This window comes from Pantherophis guttatus, chromosome 6 (genome assembly GCF_059756535.1).
Source record: "Pantherophis guttatus breed Tessera chromosome 6, ASM5975653v1, whole genome shotgun sequence".
NCBI lineage: Eukaryota > Metazoa > Chordata > Lepidosauria > Squamata > Colubridae > Pantherophis > Pantherophis guttatus.
This window is the reverse complement of record NC_142068.1, coordinates 93299544-93320846: the sequence shown is the minus strand read 5'-3', so window position 1 is coordinate 93320846 and position 21303 is coordinate 93299544. Positions and strand designations below refer to the sequence as shown.

General features: G+C 45.1%; 1 protein-coding gene across 3 annotated transcripts; it reads right to left on the bottom strand.

Annotated features, from left to right (window-relative positions):
• Positions 1-1424: 1424 nt before the first annotated feature.
• On the bottom strand, positions 1425-20071 carry DUSP29 (dual specificity phosphatase 29). 3 transcript variants are annotated; one of them, XM_034435409.3, is made up of 4 exons: positions 19937-20071; positions 8068-8286; positions 4717-4937; positions 1425-2374 (listed from the first exon to the last, which is right to left on the bottom strand). In XM_034435409.3, exons 2-4 carry the CDS (start codon positions 8241-8243, stop codon positions 2124-2126), a joined length of 648 nt encoding a protein of 215 aa, XP_034291300.1. In that variant the 5' UTR covers positions 8244-8286; positions 19937-20071; the 3' UTR covers positions 1425-2123. The 3 variants fall into 3 exon arrangements, with proteins under 3 accessions (XP_034291300.1, XP_034291301.1, XP_087728031.1); XM_034435410.3 differs by lacking the exon at positions 19937-20071 and adding an exon at positions 10106-10214; XM_087871905.1 differs by lacking the exon at positions 19937-20071 and adding an exon at positions 9932-9964.
• Between the last annotated feature and the right edge of the window lie 1232 nt (positions 20072-21303).

Sequence of the window (21303 nt, the reverse complement as noted above, 5' to 3'; positions counted from 1 at the left end):
TTTGTTTTTGAGCCATTCCTGTCCTTCATTTTAGGAGAAGCAAAGGCAGCTCCGCGAACTGAAGTCTGCTTCTCTGCGTTTTGGGGAAAAACTTGGGCCCCCCAACTACAGGTAGTCCTCGACTTACAACAGTTCCATTTAGTGACCGTTCAAAGTTACAACGGCACTGAAAAGAGCAACTTATGGCTGTTTTTCACACTTACGACCATTGCAGCATCCCCAGGTCCATGTAATGAAAATTCAGATGTTTGGCAACTGGTTCATTTTCAAAGGCCGGTCCTTCGATATTTCCAGGCCGGTCCAATGGGCCGGATTTAAGCACTCCTCGGCTTCGGCCCACAGGCCTTGAGTTTGATATCCCTTGTATATAGATCATTGCTCACAATAAAGATTGTATGGGTGGAAGGTACAGAGTCATTTGGGTTGACTAGCATAGTTTTTTGGGGGGAGCAATTACTCAAGATATGCTAATTGGCCTGAAAAACCTATTAAGGAATTTTCACACCACATTAGTATAATAAATGGCTGCTGAATTACAATTATCTATAGGAAATAGAGAATAAACTAATATATTAATACTTAGTCATGTTTTTAGTTTCTTTTTAGGTCAATATCTGTGAAGGCCAATGACCTACATGAACAATTACCTCACAGTTTAACTCCATTGCTCTCCACATTGTCATTTTGGACAACGATAAAGGAAAGTTTGGGGTAAAGTGCCAGCATGCAGATCTCACAATACCTCACTTCTACATTCATCTGCTGTGGCTTTAAATGTCCAGAAGTGATGTCTGGAAGACATGATGATCTACTGGAAATAAGTAACTGAAATTAAATCTGAACAAGAAAAATGTGTTCAGTGTTGAAAATGGGTCATGCTTGGAGCATTTAAGAAATTTGAAATCTTCCTCCATATCCCCAGAAACAGTGTCCGCCATTTATTAAACACTTATGGGTTTTGTAGTCGCTGCCCACTATCGTGTTAAAATAGGCAAATCCAAAATATTTTGAAATGATAGTGAGGGTAAAGTTAAATATAGTCCAATGTGGAAATGGGTGACAAAATAATATAAAATAATTCTGCCCAGCAACTTGGTGGGAACAAATATGAGTACCTGACCATCATCTATGCCAAGAACCTCGCAGGAGAAGTCCAACAGGTATTCAACTGCTCTCTTAACAAAATGCCCACAAAAATAGGTGTGGACAACCTAAGATGGTCCTGCTAATTTGCTTCTGGAGGTGATGATTTGTGCTTCACTGGTCTTCTTTAAAAACCGAAGGACACTCAAGGAAGTGCAAGTCATCGTCCCCCAGGAGAAAATAATTTAAGTGTGTTAACCTCGATTTGTTGGTGGTGTTAGTGATGATGATGATGATGATGATGATGATAATCCTAAAATTGATCCACTACAAAATGAAGATTTCTTTATTCAAGTTTATGGATTATAATCTAACATGCTGCTCCGATGTGGTTAGTTAGAGTTAGGTTAGAGACCCAAAGGATTTCATCCCGCAGTGGAGTGGTTTAAGATAACGATGATGATGACGACAACAAAAACAATAATGATGATCTGTTTTAGATGCTAATTGGTTCTCCTAATAGGTTGCTCTTCTTTTTGCACACTCTGGAGTCCTTGATGCTCTCTGAGGTTGTCTGCAGACTTGCTTACATACATCAGTGCCCTGATGATGTTACCTAGCTGATGTTACCTAGCTGCAAAGCAACAACTAAATTCAGAAAATCCCCAGGACTCCACAGTTCAACCCAGACTTACACACTGTGTGTATTCTCTTTCTGCACACTGTACACCGTTAAGTTCAGTATCATCGTCAGACTTGCTTACAGACTCCTTTCTCCCTTTCTGCAGAAGAGCTGCCTTCCTCGTTTTCTGCAAGCTCCCTATGAAAAAGCTGCCCTCCATCGCTCCTTCTCTGCATATAATCCATCTGAAAATAACTTAAAAGACATTTGAAGGGCTTCTGATTGCACCCACCTCCCCACTCCCACCTCGTTCCTTCCTTAGTTGGTAACAAATGACTCTCTTTACCTAATGGTTGCATACTCCTTGATTATTTTGTAGCTACTTTTTTTTTAAAAAAAAACCAACAACAACGGAATGTTAAATCTCTGTGTGGGCCTTCTCCTCTTTGCTAGCGTTGAGCCTGTTGGTGCAGTTTTTCCTTTCCAAGGCCAGCTTTATGTCCAGTTCCCGGAGCTGTTTCAGGAACCCGCGGTTCGGGAGGATGCATCTGTGCTTGAGCACCTGGGCAATGGCATCCACCACTGTCATGTGCTTGTAAATCATCAGATAGGCTAAGACCAAGGCTGCTGAGCGGCTACGCCCCATGGCACAGTGGACCAAGATCTTGTCTGCAAAGATCAAGAAACCAAAACAGAGAGAGAGAGTGAGAGAAAGAAACCACTGAGATTTGGCATCACAGAGACTTTGATTTTGTGCTGGCGTGCTCTTGGGCAGCACACAGATCTACAGGGGTCTCAGCAAGTGTAAGGATCTTGAATATCTTAGGATCCAGTGGCGACTGTCTTTTAAAGAATCCACTGCAGTGCTCCTCGTGGCCGTTTAAGATTCATGAGAACAAGAGCTCTTGAAATCAGTGAAATGGACAGGCAAACAGGCATAGAGCCACATTTCAGTGGTGTAAATGGTAGTTTAGATGTGGCTCATGCTTGTGTGGGGGAGAAAAAGATGGAGAGAGGGGGAGAGAGAGAGAGAGAGGAGAAAGGGAGAGAGAGGGAGAAAGGGAGAGATGGAGAGAGGAGAAAGGGAGAGAGATGGAGAGAGGAGAAAGGGAAAGGGAGAAAGGGAGAGGGGAGAGAGATGGAGAAAGGGAGAAAGTGTGAGAGATGGAAAAAGGGAAAGAGGAGGAGGGAGAGAGATGGAGAAAGGGAGAGAGATGGAGAGAGAGGAGAAAGGGAAAGAGGGAGAGGGGAGAGAGATGGAGAAAGGGAGAGAGATGGAGAGAGAGAGGAGAAAGGGAAAGAGGGAGAAAGGGAGAGGGGAGAGATGGAGAAAGTGAGAAAGTGTGAGAGATGGAGAAAGGGAAAGGAGGAGGGAGAGAGATGGAGAAAGGGAGAGAGATGGAGAAAGGGAGAGAGGGAGAAAGGGAGAGAGAGAAGGAGAGGAAGAAGGAGATATGGAGAAAGGAAGTGAGGGAGAGAGGGAAAGAAGGAGAGGGGGTAGATATGGAGAAAGGGAGAGAGAAGGAGAGGGAGAAAGGGAGAGAGGGCAAAAAAGGCAGAAAGGGAGAGAGGACAAAAGAGGCAGAAAGGGAGAGAGAGAGATGGAGAGAGAGAAGAGGGAGAAAGGAAGGGAGAGGGAGAGAGAGATCACATGCTTTTCTTTTAAGCAGAATAGGAAAAATGTTTAAAATAAAAAACTTTTTTTTAAAAAAAAAAGTCTGTTTTCTCACAAATTAGTAATATGCTTCTATTTTGTCTTGTTCTATTCAATGTAAAAGACCATTTTAAGTCATTTTCTAATCACGAAAATCAAATAGAACAATGGCAAAGATTTTACTGACCATCACCTAAAAGTCATGTGAGAGTCAAACTCAACCTGAAGAGGACTTCATTTTTAAGAAGGAACAAACAGTGCCACATGTGACTTGTCTTCCTGATAGTAATACTGTAATACTTCACATATAAGGATGTTGGCCATCTTGACTTTTTTTGACCTCCTGCAGAAGCCTCTGATCTTACTCTAGGTTTGGAAGGTGGAACGTAGGTGAAAACGAGCGATACAATCCAACACAAGATACTTGTGCCTGTTATAGTTTTTTTCACCCAGAAGATGTCTAGAGTGGGCAGTTATGTGGGAGAGAGTTTTGCCACCTATTGAACAGAAAGCCTTGGCCTTTAGCTCTCAGGATGCTAAAGAGTTCTCCAAAGTTTTGAGTGTAGGAACTCTCTGAATATTCTTATCTTTATTTATATTTGAATCGGTCTTTTATAGAGATGAACAGCCCCTGATGGGTAGGGGCTGTATGCAGGGGTGGGATTGAAAAATTTCAGCAACTGGTTCGCTGCCCAGTTGCTGGGTGGGCGTGGCCATGGGGGCATGGCCTACTGAGCCTCCTGCACCACGGTGGAGAGGGATGTTTTTGCCCTCCCCAGGCTCCGGAGGCTTTCCTTGAGCCTCCAGGAGAGCGAAAACTGCCTCCCCTGGGCACCAGAGGCCCTCTGGAGGCCAGAAATGGGCCCGTTTCCGGACTTCCAGTACTTCCGGTAGGCCCGATTTTCACCCTCCCCAGGCTCTGGAGGCTTTCCTGAAGCCTCCAAGAGGGCCAAAACAGCCTCCCCCGGGCACCGGAGGCCGGAAACAGTCCCTTTTCCGGACTTCTGGTACATCCGGTAGGCCCATTTTTCACCTTCCCGGAGCCTCCACGTGTACCCTGCACTTACCTGGCATCTAAAACGGGCCGTGTGGAGACTCCTGGGAGGAGCAGAGCAGGGTAGGCGGGCTCAGCCAGTCCTTAGAACAACCAGTTCGGCGAACCAGATTAAAATTAACATCCGGTTCACCCAAACTGGTCTAAACCAGCTGAATCCCACCCCCGGCTGTATGGTTGTAGAGTTCCAAGAATCTGGTGCAAATCATTTCTCTCCTAAGGATTCCTCAACCCAAGGTATAAGAAACTATGGGTGTGGAGTGAACCCGCGCATCGGTTGCTTGCAAGCGTGGGTGGGCTTACTGGTCTCATCCTGGAGTGCTTTGTGGATGAACTCTGCAGCAGAGTCGAAGAACTGGCTCAGGTTGAAGGTGGGAAGGTCGTCTGCCTCCACTCCGTGGTACTGGATGGCCATGTCCTCGTAGTAGCCGGGCCCCGTATCCACATTCCATCGTCCATGGGCTGCGTTGAGCACGTGGGTGAAGCCAGCTTTCTCGAGGCTGTATCGATCAAGTGCAGTTTTCCTGTGGTCAAAGCAGAAAGGGCTTTTTTTTAATTTGACAAAAATCCAAACGGGTGGCCGCAACCATACGAGTCCCATCTTTTTTGCCCTTTGCGTTACATGTTCAAAAGCGACCAGGGCTCTGATCCCACAGTCATAGGGGCCATCTGGATTTTTGCACCCCTCCCTGCTTCGGATGTGCAATACAGGTGGGAATGGGACAACTTGCCACAGCCAACTTGCTGCGGCTGTTGTGGCTCTGATCACCGAGCCTGTGTCATCAGCAGGAGAGGACTCCGAGAGTGAAGGAGAGGAGTTGGCAAGGCCTCCCTCTCCAGGACCCTCCTGTCTGGCAATGCCTCCGGTGTCCTCCAAAGGCCAAGAGATAGGGCCAGGGCCAAGCACTTCCACGCAGCCGCAGGTGGACAATAATGATGATGATGATGAGTCTTGGCTGGACCCTCGACAGTGTCGCAGAGATAAGCGCGTGCAGCAGAGGAAGAGGCGTGCCAGGGATTAGGCTGAGTCACTGGACCACACTCCACAGGGTATAAAAGGGGGTGTGGTGGCTGTTCAAGCTCTGTGACGAGCAAAAACTGATATTGAACAAACCTCTCTGCATTGCTGGACTTTTTGAATATTCTCTTATCTCTTGTGTGTTGGCTTTGAAAAACACTCCCTTCGTAAGTAAAAGAATCTTGGCAGCCAGCCACTGGGTTGCTGCCAATTCTGCTCTTAGAGAAATCTTTGTCGGCTGGTTTATTTCACTATTGACTGTCTGTGGGGGTGCGTGTGTGAGACGGGGACAGAACAGTGGCCAACTCACCATGACCAGCTCAGCATGGCCAATTCTCCACAGCCAACTCATCACGGCCAACTCGCTGTGGGACAACTTGTTGCAGGACAATTTAAGAATTCTATTTAATTATTTAAAATAAATAAAAATTATTTTAATTTTAATTTTCCCTCCTTCTGCATCCTTTCTTTAATGATTCTATTCCATCATTTCTTTGATATTAGAGTAATTCTTGTCCCCTGCAGCTAGTTGGCTGTGACAAGTTGACTGTGGTGAGGTAGCCATGCCGAGTTGGCCATGGCGTATTGTCATAGACCAGGGCAGGGGTCACTTCCCGCCTGGATTACTGCAATGCTCTCTACATGGGGCTCCCCTTGAGGTGCAACTGGAGGCTCCAACTGGCACAGAGTGCAGCCGCACGGGTGGTTATGGGAGCGACATGGCGTTCCCATGTAACACCTCTCCTGCACGAGCTGCACTGGCTCCCGGTGGTCTTCTGGGTGCGCTTCAAGGTTTTGGTTACCACCTTTAGAGCGCTCCATGGCTTAGGACCTGGTTATTTACGGGACCGCCTGCTGCCACCAGTAGCCTCTCACTGGCCGGTACGCTCTCATAGAGTGGGGCTCCTCCGGGTGTCGTCGGCCAAACAATGTCGACTGGCGGCCCCCAGGGGGAGAGCCTTCTCTGTGGGGGCACCCACTATCTGGAACGAGCTCCCCCCAGAGATACGGAGGATCCCGGATCTACGCGCCTTCCGCCGCACTCTCAAGACCTTTTTATTCCATCAGGCTGGCCTGGCCTAACTGTTTCCCTTTCCCCCCTTTTTAAAACGTAAATTTTAATTTGTTTTTAATTTATTGGGGTGTTTTAAATCTGTCTTCGGCCGAATTGTTTAATTCGATTTTATTCATTTTTAAATTTTGTATTTATGTTTTTTATCCTGTGGCTGTTCACCGCCCTGAGTCCTTCGGGAGTAGGGCGGTATACAAATCAAATAAAACTAAACTAAACTAAACTAAATGTTACCGGTTCGCACCGGTTCAGGCGAATCGGTAGTGGTGGTGGTGGGTAGTTTGGAGAACTGATCGCGGCGGCGGCAGCGCGAGGCTCCGCCCACCTGCCCAGACATCATTACTTGTTTTTTACCCTCTGTGCATGTCCAGAAGGCTTTGCACATGCACAGAGGGTCCAAAATCGCACAGGATGTGCTCGCACTTCGAAACTGGTAGGGAAGGTAAGTAGATTTCACTCCTGGACCAGGGATGTCAAACTCGATTTCATCAGGATTGTGTTTGACCTCGGGGGGGCCAAGTGGGCATGGCCAGCTTGATGTCCTGCAACCCTCCGCCAGCAAAAACAGAGCCCAGGAGAGCCACGCAGAACCCTTGTGAGCTCCGGTTTCGCTGGCAGAGGCACTGAGGGCTGGTCCTCCACTGTTTCCAGGATTTGTCCCGTGGGCCAGGTATAAGCAGCTCTGCCTTGAGTTTGACACTCCTGCTTACAATTGTTCGAAGTTCATCAAACATTCAGAACTCCTCGTAGATGTATTGTGGGAGTAAAAAACAGGACCAAACTAGGATAAAAATTAAAAACAAGCAGAAGGGAAACATATGTCCTACCAGTCCTCCATCTTCCGGAACTCCCTGACATCCCTGCTTACAATTGTTCGAAGTTACAATGGCCCTGAAAAAAGTTACTTGTGACTGTTTTTCAAATTTATAACCATTGCAGCACCTCGATGGACAAATGATCACAATTTGGAATGCTTGGCAATTGGTTTATATTTATGACACTTTTGCACGTGTCCCAGGGTCACATGATCAGTTTTCATGACTGTCTGACAAGCCAAGTTGATCGGGAAGCCAGATTCATTTCACAACCGTACTATTAATTTAGCATCTGCAGTGGTTCATTTTGGCAAGAAGGGTCGTAAGATGGAGCAGAACTCACTTAACAACTGTGTCCTTTAACAAAAGAAATGTTGGGCTCAACATTTCTTTTGGGTCATAAATCATATAAATAAATCATAAGTCATAAATAAGGAGCCTTGGTAGTACAGTGGTTTAATGCACCCTGTTATTAACACAGCTGCCTGCAATTTCTGCAGGTTCGAATCTTACCAGGCTCAAGGTTGACTCAGCCTTCCATCCTTTCTAAGGTAGGTTAAATGAGGACCCAGTTTGTGGGGGCAATAAGCTGACTTTGTATAAATATACAAAAGTATGAAGGCTATTGCTTAACGCATTGTAAGCCGCTCTGAGTCTCCGGAGAAGGGCAGCATATAAATCAAATTAAAAAAATAATAATCAAGGATTAAAATATCTTGGCTCCCAAGAGGCTTTTTGACACAACTTACTCGTCTCCTATGTAGAGGTTGGGCCAGACTTCGTTGACATGCGTGTATTTGGGGCTCCCTTTCCAGAAGAGCCTCTCCAAATCAAACGCTCCAGGTGTACAATAGTCACTCTCGGGGTCTACTTTAACCGCAGTGTAAGCACTTATTTTTCTAGATTTCACCGCAGATGAAGACATTTGGTCTCAAGAGTCCAAGGCTGGCACGTAGAAAGCTCGGATCCTGGATAAACAACAAGCAAAAAAGTGAGATGGGTGGAAAATATACAGGCAGGTAGATCTTCTGAATGGGTTCGTCCCTGGATTATTTTAGAGCAGTGCTTGGAAAAGTAATTCTTATGGAACCAGAAAAAAGAAATTCATTATGAAGGCTGATATATGACACAGGGCTTGATTACTTGAGATATAGAATAGAATAGAATTTTTTATTGGCCAAGTGTGATTGGACACACAAGGAATTTGTCTTGGTGCATATGCTCTCAGTGTACATAAAAGAAAAGATACGTTCATCAAGAATCATAAGATACAACACTTAATGATAGTCATAGGGTACAAATAAGCAATCAGGAAACAATATCAGTATAAATCGTAAGGATGCAGTAAAAAGTTACAGTCATACAGTCATAAGTGGGAGGAGATGGATGATAGGAACGATGAGAAGATTAATAGTAATGGTAATGCAGACTTAGTGAATAGTTTGACAGTGTTGAGGGAATTATTTGTTTAGCAGAGTGATGGCATTCAGGAAAAAAACTGTCCTTGTGTCTAGTTGTTCTGGTGTGCAGTGTTCTATAGCGTTGTTGTGAGGGTAGGAGTTGAAACAACTTATGTCCAGGATGTGAGGGGTCTGTAAATATTTTCACAGCCCTCTTTTTGACTCGTGCAGTATACAGGTCCTCAATGGAAGGCAGGTTGGTAGCCATTGTTTTTTCTGCAGTTCTAATTATCCTCTGAAGTCCATGTCTGTCTTGTTGGGTTGCAGAACCAAACCAGACAGGTATAGAAGCGCAGATGACAGACTTAATAATTCCTCTGTAGAACTGGATCAGCAGCTCCTTGGGCAATTTGAGCTTTCTGGGTTGGCGCAGAAAGAACATTCTTTGCTGTGCTTTTTTGATGACGTTTTTGATGTTAGCTGTCCATTTTAGATCTTGCGATATGGTAGAACCTAGAAATTTGAAGGTCTCTACTGTTGATACTGTGTTATCTAGTATTGTGAGAGGTGGACGTATGGAAGGGTTTCTCCTAAAGTCTACCATCATTTCTACGGTTTTGAGTGTGTTCAGTTCCAGGTTGTTCCGGTCGCACAATGAGGCTAGTCTTTCAACCTCCCGTCTTTATGCGGTATTAAAGTATTAAACCTTCCGTTTCTTTCTTGATGGTTCCTCTCTTAAGCCATGCCCATGTCAAGTTGTCATCACATTTTCCTTCGATGTTTTTCAAGTGCTGTCCATGCAGAGCTTTGGTTTTCCATCGATTTAATCTGTCATCCAACTGTTTTTCCTTATATTCTGCCTTTGTTTCTGTTGTTTTTATAATGTTCTCCATTTTCACAGCCTGCAGCAATCTTTCTGTGCTTTGGTTACATAATCATTCACATTATTATTATTATTACTACTACTACTACTACTACTACTACTACTACTACTACTACTACTACTATGGTTGGTTGCAGAATCAGCCAGATGTTCAGACTGGATTTGACATTGAGCACATTCTGTCCAGCTGAAATCCCTTTTAAGATTCATCTTCGAGCAAAAATGGGATTTAATGCCAAGAAAGAAGGATCTCCCTCAATTTCAGATCCTAATCTTTGAAAGACCATCTGTATTCTCCTTGCCTCCTAAAGATCTCCGGCTAGGACTTACCAAACCTGCCTGTTTAGTTCTGCCAGAAGATTCAACCCGGAGATTGCTTCATAGAATGTCCATTGTTAGACAGTTCAACTGGCAAAGGGACTCTGAATTTCCACAACAATGTACAGTACAAGGCAAATACTACTCAAAAACAGTGAATGGAATGAAATTGGGCATGCCAGTTACCTTGGAGAAACTTGACAGACTGTGATGGCGAAGAGGAGAAATTGCCTCCTAAATTTCTCTGGACCAGAAGTTTGGCTGACTCTCCCCCAACTCTCAGGCAGGAATGAACAGGGTTTCCCAGGCAAAGTCAAGGGCTCCGAGGTTCTCCAGATGTTTTTTTTTTTTTTACAGTCAGATTCAAAAGGCATCAATTCAAAAGCCCAACAGCAGATCTGGGAATCTGGAGGAGAGCCCTTGAGATAGGCTGGATTTTAGGGGAGGGAAGCAGAGTTAGATCCTTGGGTGGCCTCTATTCATTTCAAGGGGGCATGGCAAGGGCAGTTCTGCTGGTGGATGGTGTCCCTGATGGCCTACAATCTAGAAATAATAGCAATAGCACTTAGACTTATATACCACTTCATAGTCCTTTTACTGCACTCTCTAAGAAGTTTACGGAGTCAGCACGTTGCCCCCAACAATCTGGGTCCTCATTTTACCCACCTTGGAAGGATGGAAGGCTAACCTTGAGCCGGTCAGGATCGAACTGATGGCAACGGGCAGAGTCAGCCTGCAATTCTGCATTTTAACCACTGCACCACCATGGATCTATTTGCCAGGTAGACACAGCCATACAGCATAGCGCAGTGGTTAGAGTGCAGCACTGCAGGCTACTTCTACTGACTGCTTGCAATTTGGCAGTTCGAATCTCACCAGGCTCAAGGGTGACTCAGCTTTCTATCCTTCTTAGGTCAGTAAAATGAGGACCCAGATTGTTGGGGGCAATAGGCTGATTTTTTAAAACTGCTTAGAGAGGGCTGTAAAGCACTATGAAGTCTAAGTGCTGTTGCTATTGCTATCGAAAGACAGACAGAGACAGACAGACAGACAGACAGACAGACAGACAGACACACACACACACACACACACACACACACACAGAAAGAAAGACCATCTTGGATTTCTTGACCCACTGCAGTTGGACCTGCAATCTGTTATACAGGTAGTCCTTGACTTACGACCACAACTGAGCCCAAAATTTCAGTTGCTAAGTGAGACATTTGTTAAGTGAGTTTTGCCCCATTCTTGCCACGGTTCTGAACTGAATCACCGCAGATATTCACTTAGTAACATCGTTGTTAAGTGAATCTGGCTTTCCCATTGACTTTGCTTGTCAGAAGGTCGCAAAGGGGGATCGCATGACCCCCGGGACACTGAGATCCTGTCATAAGTATGAGTCAGGTGCCAAGAATCTGAACCTTGATCACGTGATCACAGGGATGCTGTAATGGTCATAAGTGTGAAAAACAGTCATAAGTCCCTTTTTTTCCAATGCCGTTGTAACTTTGAACGGTCACTAAATGAACTGTTATAAGTTTAGGACTACCTGTATTGCAACAATAATAATTATTATAATAGCAATAATAAACAAACAGTAAAGATCTTAACAGAAGTTATATCCTATGCTATCCAGTGGTGGGTTCCTCCCGGTTCAGTCTGGTTCGGCCGAGCCGGTAGCGGTGATGTATGATGTCACCGAACCGGTTCTCCCCCCCCACCCACGTTATTCTTACCTTTTATTTGGTCCCACCCCCAATCTATTGCTGCCTCCTGAGTCCCAGCTGATGACTAGAGGGAAAAAACCTGTTTAAACTCTTGCCGCAGGGCTTCAAAGGGCCATCCTACAGCTGATCAGTGTTAAAAGCAAACAAATGAGTCGGGTTGTAAGTGCGAGGACTGGTCGTAAGTGCGAGGACCTTCCAGAAATGACTCTGACCAGCTAGCCACGCCCACCTAGTCACATAACCTCAAAGCCACACCCACAAAATAAGCCACGCCCACAGAACCGGTAGTAAAAACATTTAGAACCCACCCCTGATGCTATCCTGTCCAAGCTGACTTAATAGAAGAGGGAGGATGATTTAAAGCAGGGGTGTCAAACTCAAGGCACAGGAGCCGGAGCCGGCCTTCGGGGTGCTTAAATCTGGCCCATGGGACTTCCCTGGAAACAGTGAAGTACCAGCCCGCGGTGCCTCTGGCAGGTTGCAGGAGGCTGTCGCAGCCGAAACAGAGCTCGCAAGGGCCACAGGAGGCCCTCCGGAGCTCCATGTTCACTGGCAGAGGGTTGCAGGAGGCTGTCACAGTTGAAAACAGAGCTTGCAAGGGCCGCAGGAGGCCCCCCCGGAGCGCCATTTTCACTGGCAGAGGGTTGCAGGAGGCTGTCACAGCCAAAAACAGAGCTCGCAAGGGCAGCAGGAGGCACTCCGGAGCTTCATGTTCACTGGCAGAGGGTTGCAGGAGGCTGTCGCAGCCGAAAACAGAGCTTGCAAGGGCAGCAGGAGGCCCTCCGGAGCTCCGTTTTCCCTGGCAGAGGGTTGCAGGAGGCTGTCGCAGCCGAAAACAGAGCTTGCAAGGGCAGCAGGAGGCCCTCCGGAGCTCCGTTTTCACTGGCAGAGGGTTGCAGGAGGCTGTCGCAGCCGAAAACAGAGCTTGCAAGGGCAGCAGGAGGCCCTTCGGAGCTCCGTTTTCACTGGCAGAGGGTTGCAGGAGGCTGTCGCAGCCGAAAACAGAGCTTGCAAGGGCAGCAGGAGGCCCTCCGTTTTCACTGGCAGAGGCCGTCACAGCCAAAAACAGAGGTCGGGAGCTCATTTTTGCAGGCCACCAGAGGCGCCCTGACACAAGTGATGTCGAGCTGGCCACGCCCACCCTGGCCACACCCACCCACGCCCTCCCGAGGTCAAACACAACCCTGATGCGGCCCTCAATGAAATCGAGTTTGACACTCCTGATTTAAAGCATTTCAAACTGCTGTTAGTTATTAATTGTTTCAAACTCCTTGACAGAAAGGAGGAATACATCTACATAATAAATAACCATTATTATGGCTATTTGTTACTGTTATTTCCATTTTTATACTACTGTTCTTTCCAAGGGGAACAGGAGAGTTTTATAAGATGAGCTATACAAAGAGAATAAAAAAACACCTGAGTGGCGATAAAATCCTCTTATCTTCCAATAAAATATGGAAAAATGCAAAAAGTAGGATAAAGTTGATTTTTAAAAGATGCTCCTTCCTGTAAATGTTTGAGAAGGAAAGACATGAATTAAAAAGAGGAGGAATTAATTGGCAGAGAAGAAACATCCCGCAATGAAAGAGCACAAATGACACACTTTGAAAACTGTCCCAAAAGGATATAGCCAGAGGTGGGCTGCTGGGGGTTCGCAGGGATTCGGGAGAACCTCTAGCTAAGATTCTGTGAAGTCCAGAGAACCCCCAAATCCCACTTCTGGCTGGCCCTACCCACCCCACCCCACCCTGGTGTCTGCAGGCCGTGCGGATCTGGATGGGGAGGAACAGGCTCAGGCTCAAACCATCCAAGACTGAGTGGCTGTGGTTTCTTGACGTCCCGATATAGTCAGTTGATGCCATCGCTGACTATTGGGGGCGAATCGCTGGCCCCCACGGAGAGGGCTCGCAACTTGGGTGTCCTCCTGGATTCACGGCTGTCTTTAGAAGAGCACTTGACGGCCGTGACCGGGAGGATTTTTGATCAGGTTTGCCTGATTCGCCAGTTGCGTCCCTTTCTGGATCAGGACTCCCTACACACAGTCACTCATGCCCTCATCACCTCCCGCCTGGACTACTGTAACGCTCTCTACATGGGGCTCGCCTTCCTATTCCAGCAAGCCGGCCTGGCCTAATTTTCTCCCCTGTTTTAAAATTCTTTTAAATCGAAATTTTAATCTGTTTTAAATTATTGGGATTTTTAATTGTCTTGGGCTAAATTATTTAATCTGGTTTTAATTATGTTTCTAACTTTTGTATCTATATATTTTATTTTGTGCCTGTTCACCGCCCTGAGTCCTTCGGGAGTAGGGCGGTATATAAATTTAATAAAAACAAACAAAAACAAAAACAAACCCCTCCCAGGAGTCCCCACGCAGCCTCTTTTGGATGCAGATAAGTGCAGAGCGCGCACGGAGGCTTGGGGAAGGTGAAAAATGGGCCTGCCGGAAGATCCAGAGGGCCTCTGGAGCCTGGGGAGGCCATTTTCGCCCTCCCAGAAGCTCAAGGAAAGCCTCCAGAGCCAGGGGAGGGCAAAAATGCCCCCCCTGCCATGGTGCAGGAGGCCGAGTAGGCCACGCCCACCATGGCCACGCCCACCCAACAACCGGGCACAGAACCCCTTGCTAAAATCTTGGAAGCCCACCCCTGGATATAGCGTAATACATGAGGGCAATTTATAGATAATAACATATCCCTGCTAGGTTTATGCATGAATGGCAAAAGATATTTATGTATTTAAAATCTGTTGAAATGGCAGCGTAGGTTGTATTACATATGCCATGGAGCATGGAGTTCAATAATTTATTTTCAAAAAAAGCAATGTAATCATAGAATCTTTATAGTGAGCCAAAACCGAACTCCGATGTGAGAAAAATACATTCTCCTTCAATCACTTAATGCAGCAGGTCCTAAAATTAAAGAGTAAGCCAAAAGAGAAAAGAAAACGAATGAATGGGTTACTCCAGCCATCCTCAACTGTGTAATTCAATCTAAATTAACATTATGGCCAAAAGATTAAATGTCTCATTGGAATAAATAATTACATTTTAGTGTAACGAATTCTTCCTACTCAACAAAAGGACAATGATTTGAACCATTTTTGATCCAAGTCCTAAGCGGATGGAAAATTTTCAGAAACTTCGATATTGTCCTGTTTTCTTTCAGACAAGGTTTTTTTTTTTTTTTTTCAAAATAGGAAGATTAGCTTAAAAGCTGAAAGTCGGAGTCCAGAAGATCAAATTCCATCAGGAAACCTATTTCTTTCAAACTATTATAGACTGTCTTTTAGACAGAATTCCAGGGTAAAGAAAACCCCAGCCCGGTATACTAGACCACAGAGTCATAAATTATATGACAGACGAGGAGACCATTGAAAATCAAAACCAGTGTTTACATTTAAATATATTAAAACCAGGAAACTAACAAGAGACAGCTGCTGAAGGATTCGGTATCGTAAAATATTAAAGAAAAGCAGGGATTCAAAATTAATTCCTTTTCATTGCAGGAGATATTGCATGGAGTAATGTTCTCAAACCATTGTTTATTTTATTTTTTTTGGCAAGCTTCTTATATCCTGCCTTTATTTTGGGTGATGTAAAGGTGGCACACATGCCTACTGCTCTCATCTCCTACCCTGTTTCCCCGAAAATAAGACATCCCCTGATAATAAGCGTAATCGGGCTTTTGAGCGCATGCTCAAAATAATCAAAAACTAATCAAGGAGAGAAGATACCTGGAATTAAGGAGAAACTTCTTAACAGTGAGGACAATTAACCAGTGGAACAGCTTGCCACCAGAAGTTGTGGGTGCTTCATCCCTGGAGGTTTTCAAGAAGAGATTGGAAACCACTTGCCTGAAATTGTATAAGGTCCTGTTGAGCAGGTGGTTGGACTAGAAGACCTCCAAGACCTCCTTTCCAGTTCTATTCTGATTGATTGATTTCCATCCCAATCTTGCAGTGAAATCTGTTTGGGTTTTCATGATTATTTCCTTCCTTGTTTAAAAAATGTAATGCATTTTTAAGGAGAAATGAGAGGACTACCTCCCCCCTCTTTAATTATTGCTTAAAGCCATTAAGTGCAGATCTGCTGATGACATCTATGGGAAAGAGACAATGAAGATAGAAGCTGGAAATGATTCAGCAACTCCACAAGAGCTTTGCACAGTGTGATATTTTATGCACACATCATAATAAGCAATTACAACCTATCATTGCTTTAATTGCAACAAACACTTCAGCTATTATTTGAGGTACTAATGGAGGATGAGCTGCTCCCTTCAGTGGCCCTCTCCTCCTTAAATTAGTCTTTGTATCAGGAATGAAAGTATAATTAGGACTGAGACAACTTCTTTCCAGGGGTGGGATTGAAAGGTTATTCAGTGGGCATGGCCATGGGGGCGTTGCCTACTCAGCCTCCTGCACTATGTGGGGAGGGGGTGTTTTCGCCCTCCCCAGGCTCCGGACGCTTTCCTCTAGCCTCCAGGAGGGTGAAAACGACCTACCCTGGGCACCAGAGGTCATCCTGAGACTAGAAGTGGGCCCATTTCCAGACTTCCGCTAGGCCCGTATTTATTTATTTATTTATTTATTTATTTATTTATTTATTTATTTATTTATTTATTTATTTATTTATTATTTAAATTTGTATACTGCCCTTCTCCTGAAGGACTCAGGGCGGTGAACAGCCAAAATTTAAGACACATACAGTATAAAAGTTAAAAAGAATTAAAACAAAATTAAATCAGTTTGGCTTCCCTAAATTTTAAAACCCTTTCCCCATAAAATAACTCATTAAAATTTTAAGCCAGCCCGGCTTGCTGGAATAAGAAGGTCTTTAACACTCGGTGGAAAGTACGGAGGTCCAGGATCAGTCGTATTCCCGGGGGGTAGCTCGTTCCAGAAGGTGGGTGCCCCCACAGAGAAGGCTCTCCCCCTGGGGGTCGTCAGTCGACATTGCTTGACTGACGGCACCCTGAGGAGACCCTCTCTGTGGGAGCGAATTGGCCAGTGGGAGGTTATCGGTGGCAGAAGGTGGTCTCGTAAGTACCTCTCCCAGGGCCTCTCCCAGAGCCTCCGTGCGGGCCCTTCACTTACCTCGCATCCAAAATGGGCCGTGTGGAGACTCCTGGGAGGGGCAGGGTGGGCGGGGTCACCCAGTCTTTAGAACAACCAGTTCAGTGAACCAGATTAAAATTAACATCCGGTTAATTTTGCCCAAACCGGCCTGAACTGTCTGAATCCCACCCCTGCTTCTTTCGCATGGGAGTCAAGACATCTGTGGAAATCAAAAAGGTGTCCATGACAACATGATCAAAGCTCCACACTCACATGGGGAAAAAAAGGGGGGGTGGCTTTTGATCACCTGGATGTGACCACCCTGTTGGTTCTTCTGATCCTTTCCTGTGGATGGACTGAAGGAAATAAATTGGGGATGGGAGGGTTTGATGGAAACGAACTGTCTACTTTCATGATGTCTTTGACACGGGAGGGAAACACGAGCAAGCCATGTATCTCGTAGCAAAGGTGATCATCTACCTATTCTCCAGTTTCCTTTGAGTGCAGGAAGAGGAGGACAGTGCAATCGGTAGAGTTTTAGGCAGAACTCTTGAAGTTTTAATGGTTGATCAGACTTGCAGGGATGGCTAAAGCTGTACAGATGATCCATCCCAGTGGCATCATCTGAATATCTGCTCTGTTACCCATTTTCTTCTCAGATAATTGTCTCGGCCCAGATTAGCCTTCTCCGGGGCCTAGGAGAAGACTCTTGGTTCTCCATATCGAAGAACAGTGACCATTATAAAGGCCAGACTAATGATTTAGAACAGTGCTCCTCAACCTTGACAACGTTAAAATGGGTGGACTTCTACTCCCAGAATTTCCTCAGCCATCCATACTGGCTGAGAGATTCTGAGAGTTGAAGTCCGCCCATCTTAAAGCTGCCAAGGTTGAGAAATATTGATTTAGGGCTTTGGGAGATATTCCTCTGGATGAGGATTTTGGAAAGAACCTGCTTCAAATGCTCCTCACTGCTTCTTCATCAGTCCAAGATAACAAAATAAAACAAGAGCAGACGAGGAAAGCTACAGGGACAAGATGAATCTTCTCCTCTACTGAAAACCCAAACCAGAAGGCATTTTTACCCAAAAGGAAAATGACCGCGTGTCAATTTCAAAGGAAAATGATTGTGTGCCAATTTCCAGCTGGTGCAAATACAGTATTGTGTCTTATTGTGGGTTTAGCCATGGATTGTTAAACTGCTCATTGTACACCCCAAAACATTTGGCATTCATAATCAAATTTGTCAGACATTTTAATTGTCTTCCTGTTGCAAAACCTAACCAGGGCAAACATAGTCCAGATTCTTTCATTATTCCTTCTTTCTTTGTTTGTTTGTTTTTCTCCCCATATTTTTTAACTTTGGAACCTGTAATAAAAGAAAGGGAAGAAGTACTAAATAATTTGGCGAGTCAGGCTGTCCATGTCTTGGAAGGGAAGGGTGGTAACACTCAGTCTGTTCCAAAAATCTGCTTGTGAGCGTATTCAGTCTTTAATTAGAGAGACGGTAATGTCCAAAATGTTTGCTTTGCTTTTAAAACTCCAGCCTGCCTATCAAGTCAGCTCTGGAGCCCACATGTTTAAAAACAAAATGTGTTGTCAAGCTGCCATCCTTTCAAAAGGCTGGAGAAATTTTAAATGGGTATTTTGCAGATCCTAACGGCCTCTCTGAAGAAATGTTGTGGCTTTCCTGTGGCCTGATCTTTCTGAGGAACTGGAAAAAGAATTTGGCTTGCGCTTGGATTGGGGGGGAGGAATGCCTTTGATCAAATGATGCAATGCACGAAAAAGCTTGGTAGGAATTATTTCAGGGAATGGGGTGGCCCTTGTATAAATCTCTCATGAAAATCAGGCCATCCGTGCAGAAATTAGAAAGGGGTGAAAGAGGAGTTGAAAGGGATAACTAAAAACTCTGCCTGGCTTGATTCTTGCCTGATTTATTGGAGAACATTATCAATGTAAACATTTCCATTTCTTAAAAAATGTTTCTCAGGTCTTGGCAGAGGTGGGTTTCAGCAGGTTCTGACCAGTTCTGGAGAACTGGTAGCAGAATTTTTGAGTAGTTTGGAGAACCGGTAGTAAAAATTCTGACTGGCTCCGCCCTCATCTATTCTCTGCCTCCTGAGTCCCAGCTGATCGGGAGGAAATGGGGATTTTGCAGTATCCTTCCCCTGGAGTGGGGTGGGAATGGAGATTTTACAGTATCCTTCCCCTGCCATGCCCACCAAGCCACGGCCACCAAGCCATGCCACGCCCACCAAGCCACGGCCACAGAATCAGTAGTAAAAAAATTTGAAACCCACCACTGGGTCTCGGGTGTTATGCAGGTTACTGTCCTGGAAAGATAAAACTGTTTGCGAACCAACTCAGACCAGACCTACCTTCTCTCGTACAGGACAACCAAATCCTTTTGATCTGCAGCACGTTTCTACACGCTATTCTGTTTTTCAGGACACATTGATTTCTTTGGGGTGGGGTGGTGGTGGATTGGGTTGCATTTGCTCTAATATGAAAATTGGCTTGGTTGGGATTCCTAGGCTGACAGCCCTATGATTGCCAGAGGGGCCGATACACACAACCTTTTTACAGAAGAAGTTAGTTAAAGAACTAACTACTCAGCTGACCCCGAGGACACAGATAAACCTCTAAGTGCTTCAAGGACCCTCTAAAAGGAGGCAAATGACCAGCTATCTGAAAGGAATATAAATCCTTCCATTCCCCACTATCCTGTCAGAGCTGAAGAAGTTTCTTGGATGAGAAGCGAAACATCTTCAGAAGAAAAAAACCCAGAAAGTCCAATGGCCTCCGGAAAAAAACCGCCTTTGGGTTAAAGAACTAAGGTGCTTAAAGAAAGAAAACAGGGAAGGAGGGATAAGATACAGAAAAATCATAGCTAGAGCTGGCACCCCCTACACCCCCCCCCATACAGGCTTAAGGCCTGTTCAGCAATAGGTTGCCTCGTCTGAACTATGAAAAAGTGCAGCCGATAGGATGAAACGGGCTTCGTATTTTGGAACGTTAGATGATCTCATTTCATCCCCTGCAAATGATTATCCAACGTCCCTCTGGCGCTTGCATTAAAATTGTTTTTAAAAGTTCCTCCTTCCTCCTTGCTATGAGAGGTGGCTGAGATCCCTCCGACCGGGTTTCCTAGCGTAGGATTTTAAAGGGAGAGGAGGACCATCCCTTTGGCAAAGCAAGTCCCACATTCTCTTGGCTGGGCTTGACTTACCTGGGAGCTTCTCCAGGACTGGTAGACAGCGTGGATCCTCGGCGTGTGAAGGGACGACAAAGGGAATCTTACCAACGTTGAAACTGGCAACTATTTTTAGCGCAGGATTTGCTGACTGACCTTGCGTGATATCACTCGAAGGGAAGAATCTTTACATCTGCTACTAAATCTATTCCCTGGTGTTACCTGAAACCGTCGGCCACGACAGCCAGCAATGAGGCAGGAGAAGCAGATTGTGACACTAGACCAGAGGTCTTCAAACTTGGCAGCTTTAAGACTTGTGGACTTCAACTCCCAGAATTCTCCAGCCAGCAATTTCAAAGAAAATTGACAGATGAGTTGAAGTCCACAAGTCTTAAAGCTGCCAAGTTTGAAGACCTCTGCACTAGATGGACATAGTGAAGGATCCCCCGGATGGCTAAAAGGGCATCTGGGCGTGGAACCAACCAACCCTCAGGTCACCCTCCGGACAAAAAGAAGCTGAACTTAATAACAGCTGCCAGGTTACTGGTGGCACAGTACTGGAAGAAGGAAGATCCACCCACCATTGAGGAATGGACACTAAAAGTTGTGCATTTGGCAGAGATGGCAAAAATTTCATCATACCTTAAAGACTATTCAAATGAAAGATACATATCGGAATGGAGAAGATGGATTGACTATATACAAAAAAAGTACCTGAACAAGAAGATACATATAGCTTATGAATGAAATAATTTTTAAGTAGTTTATGTTTATAGTTTTTTGAGTTATAAGGAGTTAAAGACTTAGGGAGAATATGAATGCAATAATTTGTTAGCATATTTTAGCTTTATGTTTGTGAATGCTATACCCTGTGCTTGTTCTGGGAAGTCTAGGGAGGGGGGTGGGGGGGAAGGAGGGGAAGGGGGGGTGGGAGGCAGGGGGGTGGAAGGGGTTGAGGGGGGAAGGGTGGGGGGGAGAAAATGTTTGTATTTCCTATAAAACTTTTTAATAAAAAAAAGAAAAAAAAAAGAAAAAAAGAAGCTCACGGTTTGGGTTTTTTTTCCTGGATGCAGGTTTGATCTTGACTGTGCAGTTCCCAGGAAGGGACAGTCGCTGTTCCGTCAGCTAACCCTGATTTATTTCTGTCTAAGCAGCTCTATAGGGGGTTTCTCTCTTTAACAGAAATTGGAAGTAAATCCAAAACAATCCAGCAGCATCTTGCTTGAGAATGACAGACGACGTGTAGGAGGATCAGTGTACGGCAAACAAACATTTTCTTCTCTAACTAGAATCAAGAGAGTGGCATGCGAAGCTCTCGTGTGTTAATTGGTTAAGATAGAAAGATAATAATAATAATATTTTACTAGGGGTAAAGAAAGAGCACTAGTAGTACGTGTAATATT